Genomic DNA, 14,652 nt, shown 5'->3' with positions numbered 1-14,652 from the left:
AGGAACACAGGAATAGATGTATATTGTGTACCGTACCTTTATCATGTCCTTAAGGTCTGTACGATGAAGGGTACAAAAGTGTGCGATTGCGTATTCCAAAAGGGCTCCAAATATAAAACTGAAGCAAATGCCAAGATAGACGTCGATCGCCTTGATAAAGCAGTTTGCATTGGGCAGGGAGGTCCTGGCGCCCATCATTAGTGTCGTCATAGTAAGCACGGTTGTGACACCTGCAAAATTGATCACAGTAGAGACACAACTTTAAGGCACAAAGTGCACAAAGAAGAAGAATGACTTCTAGATAACATGGAGCTGCGATATAGCATTTCCCTTATTACCAGATAGGCCAATTATGTGAATTTAAATGGGGTTGGTCACCAAATAAAAAATGGCGAGTTTTTGCTTTTACTTTATTCCCGCTGCTCCTCTAAGTACTCCATTTTTTTTAATTTATTTTATATATCTGCCATATGGCTCCACAGATATGAGCCTATTAATTTAGTGATATAGTTTATGATCCTTACAAAGGGGCGGAGCTCACGGGAATATCTGGGGGCGTGTCTTTAGGCTTCTTTGCATAATTAATCTATGAGCACCACCCCTTTATTAAAGATCAAAACATTTAACACTAAATAAAAAGGCCCATATCTCTGAAGCCATAGGATGGAGTAAAAAACAAAAAAAAATAATAAATGGAATTCTCAAGGGAACAGTGTAAATAAAATAAGGGCAAAAGCTGGCCACTTTTGACCTGGTGACATGATCCCTTTAAAAGGAATGTGTTTTTAAAAAATGTTGATACACTTTATTCAAAGCACCTTATCTCTAGTTAAATCAAAATATCCAGAAATCTTGCAATTATCACACTTACCACAATTTCCTTTGGGATCAATAAAGTGTATAGTATCGTATTGTATCGTATACTAGAGATTCATATATTCAGATCTTTACAAAAGACTTTCAGTAGTCTCATTACTATCACTGACAGGAGTACTGTTCTGCCTTCGTCCACGTGTGAGCTGTGTGGACTCCGGCATACAGCTAACCTTCATCCACTGTTTCAATAAACAGACTCTGTTGCCTTTAAGTCTTTATTTATTAAATGATGATGGATAGGTGGATGATCATAAGAAATGGATGATTGATTGGTAAAAACTATAACAAAAGATACAAATCCATATCAGTACAGGCATATCACAAATAACAGAATGACATACATAGTAGTACTGGTATTTACAGAATCTGCATAACACAGAGAGCAATGCATATGACTGAACACAACATTTACACTGCTGAAGCTGCCCTACACCTGCTCTGCATGTATCACAGCCTATGCAATCTGAGTAGATCCACTGCCACTTCACAGTGCCTACATAACAACTGTACACATATTCCAACACAAATATGTAGTCTAGTACAATGATTCCTACCGGGATCCATTAGTCAGGAGGAACGATTGAAGAAAAGGTACTGGAGCCAACCATAGCACCTCAGAATCCTATGGAGGCATCAAGACATCTGCGTCTCCAACTCAGTAAGGGAAGGGAAAAAGGGGCAGTCCAAAGAAGTATCTTTTCCTTAAAGCAACAGGCTCAAAACCACAGAAATACTGTAGAGAGGTATGAGGAAAACATAAGAAAGCCAACAGTGACCTCTTGTGGGCAACAAACGATATTACCCTTATCCTATTTAATGAATAGGAGACAGAACACTCCCCGCTTGGCGTTAACCAATGCCACTATTGGACTCCTGAGGGGATAACAACAACACAAGTTCAGTGACTGGTCTGGTGAACAGTTTGTTCTCTCCGAGCTTGCTCACTCTGACCTCTACCTTGCGTACTCTCCCATCCTTGCTGGGAAAGGGTTTGGTGACTAGGCCGAGTGGCCACTCATTTCGGTGTGATTGACTGTCCTTTACAAGTACCACATCGCCAAGTCTGATGTTTGGATGGTCTTTCTGCCATTTTGTTCTGGTTTGCAGAGTGGAGAGATATTGTTTCCTCCATCTGTCCCAAAAGGCATTGGACACGTTTTGTACTTGCCTCCATTGTCTTCTGTAGAGGTCTTTCTCGGTGAATTCTCCAGGTGGCGCTCCTGGGACACAGGTTTTCTGTGTAAGTAACATGGCAGGAGTAAGAACTGTTGAGTCTCCAGAATCTCCAGAAAGAGCTGTCAATGGCCTAGCATTCATGATAGCTGTAACTTCGGCCAAGAACGTAGTCAAGCTTTCGTGGGTAAGTCTGGTGTTTGCTTGCAAGAGGATAGAATCTAGAATCTTGCGTGCAATTCCTATCATTCTTTCCCAGGTGTCTCCCATGTGCGAAGAGTGTGGCGGGTTGAAGGTCCAGGTGCATCCTTGCTCACCTAGGTACCTCTCTACATTTGTAATGTCTAGATTGGAAGGGATTTGGAGTTCTCTTGCTGCTCCAATAAAGTTCGTGCCTCTATCAGAACGAATGTGCTTCACAGGGCCTCTGATAGCGATGAAGCGTCGAAGTGCATTTATGAAACTTGAAGTGTCCATAGATTCTATTACTTCGATATGAACAGCTCTGACAGACAAACAGGTGAATAGAACTGCCCAACACTTTGCTTCGGCATGGACCTTCCTAGTGCGTCTTGTAGCTACGGACCAGGGGCCGAACACATCCAGTCCAACGTTGGTGAAAGGGGGTTCAGTACTGAGCCTGTCAGGTGGAAGATTAGCCATCTTCTGGTTTTGAAACATGCCACGAAGTTTGCGACACGTAACGCAGTTGAAGATGAGTTTGCTCACGCTTCTCTTCGCTCCGACTATCCATAGTCCAGCCGTTCGTAGACTCCCTTCGGTAAACAAACGACCTTGATGTCTCACCAAGATGTGATGATGTTGAATGAGCAAGGTTGTGACGTGATGACGTCCGGGAATTATTACCGGGTGTTTCTCTGAGACTTCTACCTTAGCTTCTTGAATGCAGCCACCTATTCTCAGCAGCCCATCTTTGTCAATGAACGGGTCGAGTTTCCTCAACGCACTGTCTCTAGGAATGGGTAGTCCTTTGTCGAGATTGTCTATCTCCTTGTTGTAGGCTTCATTTTGTACAACATGGAGTATTGTAATCTTGGCTTTCTCTAGGTTGGGAGCAGTAAACGCATGCTTGCAGTGATGCCAACCTTTACTGCATCTCTGATTTGTTGGTAGTTCGGACTTGTAAAACTGAGTCACGTGTAGTAAAAAAGCGATGGCTCTAACAAGTGAGTTCCAGGTTGAGAATCTACTGAACCGATGAGATCCGAGGTGACGTCCTGAAACCACTGTATGAAGAGCTGACACTTGAGGACGAAGGTCTTCATCGACATCTGGATCCACCAGTTCGAATGTATCGGGCCTGCTGATGTAGGATGTTGTCCGGTACAGGAAGGCAGGGCCTGTGAACCATGTAGTGTCCTTAAGGTGACTTGGTGCAACGGATCTAGTCGCATGGTCGGCGGGATTGTGATGAGTAGATACGTAATGCCACTGATCAGGGCAAGTTGATCTTCTTATTCTCAACACCCGGTTGCTGACGTAGACGTAGAAGCGTCGTGTTTCGTTGCAGATGTATCCTAGTACCACCTTGCTGTCAGTGTAGAACTCTGCATCTTTGATCTCCTGATTCATTCCATCTGAGATAAGTTCAGCCAGCTCTACTGCAAGGACGGCAGCACAGAGTTCCAGTCTAGGTATCGTGTGTTCACGGAGTGGCGCCAGTTTTGTCCGACTCATGACGAAACCAATATGGATCTGTTCATACACATCGGTGGTTTTAAGGTATACTACTGCTGCGATTGCTTTGACTGATGCATCGCAGAAGATACAAAGTCTTTGAGACTTGACTTCTGTGGATGGCACAGGAGCGTATGGTCGGTTCACATGAAGATCGGTCAAGGCCTCGAGAGACTTCTTGAGCTTGTGTCTGAGGGAGACAAATCGACTGTAGACCTGTTCCCTGTTGTTGGGTAGGCGTTGTCTCCGTGGTCGGAATGGTAAGGGTGCCACCCAGCTGTTCGACTTGTCTTTGGTTATTTCTTGGTCCATGATATCCAAGAACATCCTGTCTTCTATGGACATTGCTGTTTTGTTGTCCTCTTTGGTCCTGTGGAAGACTGTACAGCCTATGTGGTCTTGTTCGCCCTCACAAGCGTGGTCTTCGTTGGAAGGAACTGCGAAAGGACATGGCAGAGGAGTACTGCTTGGTAATTCCTTTACCAACAGACTGTTGTGACATGGTCGGAAGAAAGACGGACGTCCATTTTCTAGTGTGTTGGTGAGCATACTGTTGACTGAGGCTGGCTTGTGTGCTCCTCCTAGACAGACATCTCCTACTATGACCCATCCTAGGTCAAGTCTCTGCGCATATGGAGCGTTCTGGAAGCCGTTAATGGACTCTCTAGCCTTATGCACGCGTAGCAAGTCTCTTCCAAGGAGTAAGGCTATTGGAGCTTCTGAGTCCAGTTCTGGAATCAGGTGAGCTATACGCTTCAGATGGGGGTGATGAGCTGCTACCTCTGGTGAAGGTATCTCGGACCTGTTGTCAGGAATCTGGTTGCACTCCAGTATGGTAGGTAATGATAGGCAGGTCTGGCCATCTATGGATTCCACCTTGTACCCGCTTGCCTTCCTCCCCGCCGTCTCAACGGTACCTGAACATGTCTTCAAGGAGTAGGGAGAACCGGGGCCTGCAATGTTGAAACTGCTGAAGAAGATGGACTTGGCAAGAGACCTGTTGCTCTGATCGTCCAAGATCGCATAGATCTTAATTGCTTTGTCCCTGCGGCCTGCTGGGTAGACTCTGACAAGGCAGATTTTTGAACAGGACCTTCCTCCTGTGAGTCCTTTACAGATCTCCGTACATTGAGAGGTAACCACCGTGGTGTCTTCATCAGTGTTCTTCTGTTTTCCATCGTGTTCTTCTGCTTGCGGCAACACTCGTGTAGGTGGTCCAGGGTGTAAGGCTGTATTGTGATCCGTGCTGTCACATTCTGCACATTTCACGCTAGCTTCGCAGTTCCTGGCCATGTGCGATGTTGCAGCACAGCATTTGAAGCAGATGTTGTGTTCCTTGAGGAAGCCTTTGCGATCCTCTAGAGACTTCTCCCTGAAGGCTCTGCATTTTAGTAGAGGATGTGGTTTCCGGTGTAGAGGACACTGTTTACTGATATCCTGGGGTTTGTTCTCTTCTGGAGGATGCTTACTCTCTTTGTGAGCAGGACCTGAGGAGACAATGTTAGTTTTGTGGACTGCCACGGGTGTCCTACTGGGTTTGACACTGGGGGCAGTGGTACACGACAGAGTAAAATCAAAACTAGGGTCATTTCTGATTTTAGCTTGCTGAGCTACAAAATCTACAAATACAACAAAAGGAGGGAATGGCACGTTATGTGTTTGCTTATACCGTGAACCGTGTGAGACCCACTTTTCTTGTAGATTGTAAGGAAGTTTTTGCACTATCGGATTGACACCCCTAGCGGTATCCAAGAATGCCAATCCGGGCAAATCTCCTTCCTCTTGGGCAACCTGTAACTCCACTAACAGATCACTTAGCTCTCTTAGCCTTTGAAAGCCTTTGGGTCCTATCTTAGGGAAGTCATCAATTCTTTTAAACAAAGCATTTTCAATAACTTCTATGGACCCATAGCATTCATCAAGTCTCTTCCACACCAAGTGTAGACCTTTGGGTGGGTTTTTAATGTTAATGTCTCTTAGTCTTTTGGCGTGTTCTACCGATTCACTACCAAGCCATTTTACCAGGAGGTCTAACTCCTCACTACAAGAAAGGTCCAAACCTCTTATGGTGTTCTGGAACGAGGCTCGCCACGACCTATAATTCTCGGCACGATCATTGAACTTTACAAGTCCTTTTGTGACCAGATCTCGACGAGCAAAGAACTTTGCAAAGTCCATGGTGGCTTGGTCAGTGCTGGTGCGAGCCGGTGTATGGTCATGTCTATTGTGTGGTGTATCACCATACCTGTAGGGTGTTTCCGCCTTCGGAAAGTCAGCATAGTACCTCCCCGGAGAGGAAGGTGTCTCTTTGTGGTAAAATGGTAGTTGTATCTTCCGCTCTGTGGGATAGTAGTTTTGGTGAACCTCCTCGTGCTGTACACTCTCTTGCTTGAAGCGGTGTAATTCAAGGTTGGATGGCTGGCCGTCTGCGTAGTCTGTTTGGTGAAGCACATCTGAGCTGTCATCTATCCTGGAGTATTGGTAGATGTATTCTGCGACGCGCTGTGCTGGATCCTGCTGGTTTAGGTCCGGCCCAAGAACATCGCTACGTCTTCCTTCGGGTTGCTCTGCCGCTTCCAGGAACTCTGCCTTGGCTATTGCGGCCGCTGTCTCCTTTTCTACGGCAAGTCTTTCTAAAGTCAGTTGCAGACGTGCATTCTCTGCTTCTTGTTCTGATTGCAGACGTGCACTCTCTGTCTGTTTTAGTTTGAGTTGCATTTCCTGTTCAGCGAAGGAGGACCTCACTTTAGCTGCTTCGGCCTCAGCGCGGGCGACGGCAGCAAGCTCCCTAATTGAGGACTTAGTAGAGCTTGCCCGTGACCTTGTCTTCAGGGAAGACGCTCGGCTGACAGACATTGTGCACTTGGCTGCAGACTATTTTAGCGGGAAACAGAGTCTATTTGCGGACGGCCTTCCGCGTGGTGGAGAGTGGAATGGTGGTTTCTGGCGTACTGCGGTCTAGTCACTGCGGCTGTATGGTGGCTGCTGCGACATCCATATGCGGTACAGCGTGGATGTTAGCGGTCCCGTACTACAGCCTGCGACCGGCTATCTTTACTGGAGCTGGACTGCGCTCTTGTTCTATGTAGCTGTATGGCGGCTGCTGTAATACTCGTGTGCCGTGTAGCGTGGGTGTTAGCTGTCCCGTACAGTTCATACAATCGCTGCCTGCGACCAGCAGCCCGTTTTTACTGTTCTGCCTTCGTCCACGTGTGAGCTGTGTGGACTCCGGCATACAGCTAACCTTCATCCACTGTTTCAATAAACAGACTCTGTTGCCTTTAAGTCTTTATTTATTAAATGATGATGGATAGGTGGATGATCATAAGAAATGGATGATTGATTGGTAAAAACTATAACAAAAGATACAAATCCATATCAGTACAGGCATATCACAAATAACAGAATGACATACATAGTAGTACTGGTATTTACAGAATCTGCATAACACAGAGAGCAATGCATATGACTGAACACAACATTTACACTGCTGAAGCTGCCCTACACCTGCTCTGCATGTATCACAGCCTATGCAATCTGAGTAGATCCACTGCCACTTCACAGTGCCTACATAACAACTGTACACATATTCCAACACAAATATGTAGTCTAGTACAATGATTCCTACCGGGATCCATTAGTCAGGAGGAACGATTGAAGAAAAGGTACTGGAGCCAACCATAGCACCTCAGAATCCTATGGAGGCATCAAGACATCTGCGTCTCCAACTCAGTAAGGGAAGGGAAAAAGGGGCAGTCCAAAGAAGTATCTTTTCCTTAAAGCAACAGGCTCAAAACCACAGAAATACTGTAGAGAGGTATGAGGAAAACATAAGAAAGCCAACAGTGACCTCTTGTGGGCAACAAACGATATTACCCTTATCCTATTTAATGAATAGGAGACAGAACAAGTACAATGAAAGGTAACAGCTCCTAGATATATACGGTAGTAGATAACACAGAAGCCACAATAGGTGATATCTGTAACATCTGTACATGTTTCCGCTTTGGCTGCTAGGTGGCACTGCGCCTTTCTTTTGGTTGATGAATGACAAAGTAAACCCTATAATGGTGCAAAATGTGTAGCTGCTCAGGGGACCAAGAGGAAAGGTGGTCTATTTCTACCTCCAAAAGCAGGTGGCATTGTGCATTACGGTGAGTTATCAGACTGGAAATGGCCCATATATTGTTCTTACACAGGCGGCTCTTCTTTCTGTGTCTGCCAGTGTCTCAATGTGATTATCCAATTAGGTGTCATGAGGGTACCACGACGGAGAGTGATCCATCTGCTATTTCTGGTGTCAGGAAATCACAGTGCAGGGCTTCATACACACTTGCTCAGGTTAATACTGCAAGCTGTGCATTCTTCTTTATTCAGTGTTGCTAGGGTTAAGTAGATCCTTTGGTCTCCTGAACCATGAATGAAAACTAAAGCCAGCTGTTCTCTATTGCTAATTACCTCTTCTATAAAGACTTCCCTCCTAGCCTAGGTAATCGCGGGTGATAGTTTCTGCTTAGCTTGCCTCCATAGGGAACGTGTGAGCTGAGGACCAGGAAGTAATTCAGAGATCATTTGTTGTGTGAAAGCTGTGTTGAGTTTTTCTCTTTCTTGGTTCTTTTTAGTTTTTTTGCCTCTGGTTCGTTCTTTATTAATGCCTCTTGTTGTTTGGATTACTTTGTATGATTGCTGTTTATTATAGGGGTACTTCTCACATAGCGAGGTCTCTAGCAAGATCGCTGCTGAGTCACAGGTTTTGTAACGTACCAGTGACCTCATCAGCGATCTCGCTGTGTGTGACACTAAGCAGTGACCTGGCCTCTGTTGTGAAATCGCTGGTCGTTACACACTGTTCTGGTTCATTTTTTGCTCGTTGATCTCCTGCTGTGCAGCACACATCGGCGTGTTTGACGGCGGGAGACCAACGAGCACTGACTCTGTGTAAGCAGCGTACGCTGGTAACCAGTGTAAATATCGGGTAACTAAGCAAAGTGCTTTGCTTGGTTACCCGATATTTACCCTTGCTACCAGCGTACACCGCTTAGCACTGGCTCCCTGCACGCATAGCCAAGGTAAATATCGGGTAACTAAGCAAAGTGCTTTGCTTAGTAACCCGATGTGTACCCTGGCTACGTATACAGGGAGCCAGCGCTAAGCAGTGTACGCTGGTAACCAGGGTAAATTTCGGTAACCAAGCAAAGTGCTTTGCTTAATTACCCGATATTTACCCTGGTTACCAAGCGCAGCATCGTTACAGGAGTCCCTGGTGGCTGGTGGCTGGTCGCTGGTGAGATCTGCCTGATGGACAGCTCACCAGCGACCATGTAGCGACGCACCAGCGATCCTGACCAGGTCGTATCATGGTCGGAATCACTAATACGTTGTTTAGTGAGACAGTACCCTTACCCCTGTCTGTCTAATCCTCTCTGCGTCTTTAATCTAGAGCAGTACTAGTGTTACTGCTGCCCTGTGCACTATAAAGGGCTGAGTCCAGAGAAAGAGAGGGATAGGCAAGTGATCGGTGACAGGGTGAAATAACCTGAATAGGGACGTTAGGTAGTGCTGAGATCAGCCTCAGGTGGGTATAGGAGGTGACCCTGCTCCCTTTTCCCTAGTACCAGGGCCCACTGTTGTATCGTGTACCCTGCGTGTTGTGGCGCCCGCCGGGGGTTCCCGTGTGCCTAGTGGAACTTTGTTAGTCACTGCGTGACATTGGGAAGACTAATCTGATTTTCTTCTGAATATGTACAAAGTTTTGTTCTGATGCAATTTCAGAATTTATCTTTATAATGGGCAGACCCTTGTTCTTTGTTACATCCTTTGTATGGCTATATCAGTTAAATGGCATTTTTCTGCTTGGCTGCAGCCACCCCTAGAGGGAGCTGCCTGCTAAGGGCCCTCATTGACCCTGATAATAAATGTGCCTATAGTAAGCTCGTGAGGTCCCCCTAGTGGTGGCTCCCGGCAGCCTGATCTCCAGCCTGTATAAACATGTGTCATGAAATTAATATGTAGAAAATTTTGGAACTAAAAATTTTATTTTAAGTATTAAGATAACTGTCACAAATAGAGATAAAATGGTTACCTACCTATACAAACTCTTGCAGGCACTGAAGACTGACTGATCCAAAAGGACACCCAGGAGAGGACGACTAAAAGAATAGACGGTACATAGGTCTCCAGGATGAAGTATAAAATATTTCTCTTGAGATCAAAGTGGAAAATCAGCTTTGGATATCGTCCTGTGAAAAAAAAGATGAATGTGTTAACATCTATAGGGCTTGATTCATCACTTGAAGGTTTTTTTGGCACTTTTTTGTGGTACCTGTTGAATTTATCTATGCTAAATTTTTCAAATTAGCGCACGTGGTTTATGAATTTTGCTAAAAATCAAAAAAACTTTTTTTTTCCACTCCATTTGTTTTGGGCCTTTTTAAAGCAAAAAGTTGCTTAGTCTGAAAAAACGCTGCATAATTTGTCCACAAATTTCAGGCAAATTGAGCTTCTGATGTAGCATAAATCCTAGGTCATATGAAAAGGCTCGTTTTTACCACGATTTGGTGCGGTTTTGGCTGCGTTTTGCTGCGTTTTTGATCTCTGCGTTTTTCTACGTTTTTCCAATGCATTGCATGGGGGGAAAACACAGAAAAACGCAGGAAAGTATTGACATGTCCATTTTTTTTTTAAGCTCAAAAGCGCAGCTAAAAAAAAAAGTTGTGTGCGAACAGCAAAAATGAAAACTCATAGACTTTGCTGGGGAAGCAAAGTCATGCAGTTTTGAGGCCAAAAACGCACCCGAAAAACGCGCAAAAACGCCGCGAAAAACGCACTGTGTGCACATAGCCTTAGACTCCTCACCATAGACAGCCAGAATGGTTTGTCAGTCTCCGCAAGGAGAAAAGTTTTCCCTGAGACACCAGGCGTACATAAAATAACTCAAGGGGGAAACTAGAGTACATTTGTGAAACAAAAATTGTAAAAATCACATTGAAAACAGCTGGAAACTCAAAACCCTGGGATAACAATGACTAAATAAAATAAAAGTTGCAAATTTAAAAAAAAAAAAAAAAAGGTGCAAATGAAAAAAAGGTAAAAAAAAAATAGACAAAAAAAATACAAATGCAATAAAGTATCAGGACTTTTTTTATTTTTACACAATTGCACCTAAAGAACAAAAATAAAAGCTGAAGCCAAAAAAGACTTATTTTTTAAAAAAAAAAAAAGCAGCATATATCAAATAATGAATATGGTGCAATCATGAAAGGGCTCGCTCACATGAGCAATCCGATGAAGAAGAGATTGCATTTGGACCAATGCTATTCAATAATGTAAGGTAGATCTGCCTTTTTTTACACCTGTATTTAGCATGAGAAAAAAAAAATTACATCTGCAATTTGACTCCGAAATTGGTGCGAGGAAAAAAATCAGATGTCGTACAGAGCATCAGTATGGCATCCGACTTTTAGTGATACTTTACAATTCTGAAAGATGGCAAACCGTAAATGGTCCTGTAAAAGATTGATAGCTGCTGTGTTAAAAAACGGATTGCATATGGATGACAAGTGAGACGCAAATCATCCTACTATCCTGGATGAGAATGGAAAAGATTTTTTATTTTTTTTTACGCTCATGTGACCCTATACTTAGGCCTTATTCACACATATAGGAAATAGTGCTTTGTCTGGTGCCTTTTTTACACATATTTCCTTGCACCATTGTATGAAGGTGGTTGGATCCCTGCCCCTGTAGACAAAAGCATATCATTGTATACAATGTATATAATAGAATTGGTAATCTAAGATAGACTTGTTATAAAGGATGTTGTAGGAAATGTCGCCATCTAGTGGCCAGTTTAGGTAGAATTTGTAGCAATAGGTGATAGGATAAACAGTAGTTAAAGGGGTTGTCCACTACTTGGACAACCCCTACTCATTCCCCTTGTTCACTCACATAAAAATAAATAAGCCAATACTCACCCCCAGTGCGGCTGCGGTTCAGCGATGTCTGAAGCTGAGTTTCCGGGTCCTGTGTGACATTGTTTTGACAAGTGAGCCCCACGGCCAATCAGCATCCAGCGTCTGTCGACGAACATTATTGCTACGGCAGCGTCACACGCTCATACCTGCTCTGCGACGTCGCTGTGACCGGCAAACCGCCTCCTTTCTAAGGGGGCAGTTCATTTAGCATCACAGCGATGTCACAGCAGCGTCACTAAGCGGCCGCCCAATCAAAGTGGAGGGGCGGAGATGAGCAGGACGAACATACGAACATCCTGCCCACCTCCTTCCTTCCTCATTGCTGGCGGGACGCAGGTAAGGAGAGGTTCCTCGTTCCTGCGGTGTCACATGGAGTGATGTGTGCTGCCGCAGGAACGATGAACAACATCGTTACTGCAGCTGCAACGATATTTGGGAAGAGGGGGGGGATGTCACCGTTTAGCGATTTTGAACGTTTTTGCAACGATTCAAAATCGCTAATAGGTGTCACACGCAACAACATCTCTAAAGCGTCAAATTCTGTGACCCCCAACGAGATCACTCGTAGCGTGTAAAGCCACCTTTAGGCCTCCTTCACACGTCCGTGTCTCCGGTACGTGTTTGGTCCATTTCCTCACGTCCTGGAGACACGGGCACACGAAGACTCATTAAAATCAATGGGTCTGCACACACGTGCGTGTTTTGCCATGGACCGTGCGTACATGTGGAGCATACGTGTGCCCGTGTGCTCCACACGTAGACATGTCCATTTTTCTCCGGCATCACGGGTGTCATACGGACCACAAACGGACCGCACGGATGTGATCCGTGTGACACACACCGGAGAAAACACACGTGTCTGTCAAATAAAAAGAATTTCTAAACTCACCTGTCCCCAACGCTGCTGTCTCTGCCGCTGCTGTCACTTGCTTCCGACCCCCGCTCATTATGTTCATCGCATATTCACTCCACTGCGGCCGGAAGCAGCAGCAGCAGCGGGGAGTCAGCAGGACCGAAGACTGAAGATCAGAACCACGCACAATGCCAGGGACAGGTGAGTAGAAAGTTCCAGTTCTCCCTGTGTTATCACGGATAACACACGGAGAACACACGTGTGCCATAAACACGGCACATGGAGGACAATACGCACCTTTGACATGTCCGTGAAAAACGTGTGTGATTTTCACGGACGTGTGAAGGTGGCCTTAGAGAATGTTTTCAAGTGCTGTGCCCGCAGTATCAGTGTGATGATAGTACTGTGTGTAACGTTTAGTAAAAGACTTGGCGACTATAAGCTGTAGCCAGCACCAGAGGGTGGAGAGGAGGCGCCGGACCGGAGAATAGCGACACCCATCAGACTGGACCGCCCCTTAGGTGAGTATTATAAAAGTGTTTTTTATGTTCTACAGAGCAGCCTTGGCTCTTTTATATAGTATTCTGGAATCCTGTATATAAGGGCTCACTGGTGGTGGCCGCCTCTCATAAGGGGAAAACCTGGTGACAGGTTCCCTTTAAAAAACAACCCTGAGTCTGTGGCAATGACTCCCCTATGGACGGGTCCTGTTTCGTTAGACAACCTGAAACAAGGTATGACTTGCACCCTGGAAGACCTCAAACCCAGCCAGGACCCCCACAACCATGAACCCCCTCACTCTGTGGTGAGGGCTGGGGTGCAGACAACTGAAGGGATCCCCTCTCCCGTGACTAACGCCCCGGGCCATCCTCACATCGTAATACACAATAATACATTTCTCTGATTATTGCATTATGCATTTTTTTCTGCTTTTCCCCCTTGATTTAATGCATTTTGGTGCAGATGTAAGCCTGGGGGTCACACGAGCATCTAAAAAAAAAAATCAATCCCATTTTCATACAGAAAAGTGGGACGATTTTTCTCACTTTTGATCCGTGTGCTGTTCTTCCATCCGTTTTTTTATTCAGCAGCTATTAATCATTTGCAGGACCATTTACAGTTTCCCATCTTACAGAATTGTAATGTATCCGTAAAATTCGTATGTTACACTAATGGTCCGTACGGCATCCGATTCTTTTTTCGCACTGGACTGATTTTGCTGAGAGTTTTTTCTCACGCCTAATATAGTAGAAAAAAAAATGCAGATCTGCTCTGCTCCATAGTATAACATTGCTCCGAGTACAATCCCTTTATTTATCAGATTGCACTCGTCTGGTTTATACGCTCGTGTGAGCGAGGACTTAGTGCCTTTTTTTAGTACAGAAAAGCTTTGATTCTGCATCCAAAAATGCGACTTTTTTTCGGTTCCCCATAGAAGCCTATAGAGAAACACAGCATAAGATGTACTGTTCAATAGTGTTTTTATATACAGTACACAATGGATGCGAGTTTTCACAAAATTACGTCCACTATGCTTAGACAGTTTAAGGCACTCATGTGTTCTCTATGATAGCACACGGAGAGATGGAACTTTTTATTCACCTCTCACGCCGCTGCTGTTGATGTCCCTGGCACTGCGGTCACACTTGCTTCTGGGTCCGTGGTGCAGAGAATATGCAATGAGCATAATGAGTGGGCCCGGAAGCAGGAGACAGCAGCGATGGAGACATGTGAGTATAGAAAAGCATTTAATCTAATCTAATATATAAAGCTGAATGTGTGTGTATGTGTGTGTGTGTGTGTGTGTGTGTGTATATGTGTGTGTGTGTGTGTGTGTGTATATGTGTGTGTGTGTGTGTGTGTGTATGTGTGTGTGTGTGTGCATGTACGGGATTGGCATCCGCACCGTTGCAGCTATAGCCACAAAATTTTGCACACTCACACGTCTGGATCCCGAGAGCGTCATAGGCTATGTTAATTTTTACCCCGCTCTGTACAGTTATTCACCAAAAAACCTTCCTCCATTAAAGCAAATGGAGCTGGGAGCCACAGTGCAGCCAGCACTTCAGAAGAAGCCAC

At 45.0% G+C, this 14,652-nt stretch overlaps 1 protein-coding gene across 1 annotated transcript in view; it reads right to left on the bottom strand.

Annotated features, from left to right (window-relative positions):
* The window catches only part of LOC142310822 (gamma-aminobutyric acid receptor subunit pi-like), a 109,046-nt gene that overhangs the window by 13,661 nt on the left and 80,733 nt on the right, over positions 1–14,652 (bottom strand). Inside the window, exons 8-9 of the mRNA XM_075348546.1 lie at positions 9,834–9,986; positions 37–230 (exon numbers count right to left, since the gene is read on the bottom strand). Coding sequence (XP_075204661.1) covers positions 37–230; positions 9,834–9,986 — 347 coding nt within the window. The remainder of the gene's footprint in view (positions 1–36; positions 231–9,833; positions 9,987–14,652) is intronic.

The sequence above is a fragment of the Anomaloglossus baeobatrachus genome, chromosome 5 (assembly GCF_048569485.1).
Source record: "Anomaloglossus baeobatrachus isolate aAnoBae1 chromosome 5, aAnoBae1.hap1, whole genome shotgun sequence".
Lineage (NCBI taxonomy): Eukaryota > Metazoa > Chordata > Amphibia > Anura > Aromobatidae > Anomaloglossus > Anomaloglossus baeobatrachus.
This window is presented reverse-complemented; position numbering and strand designations above follow the sequence as displayed.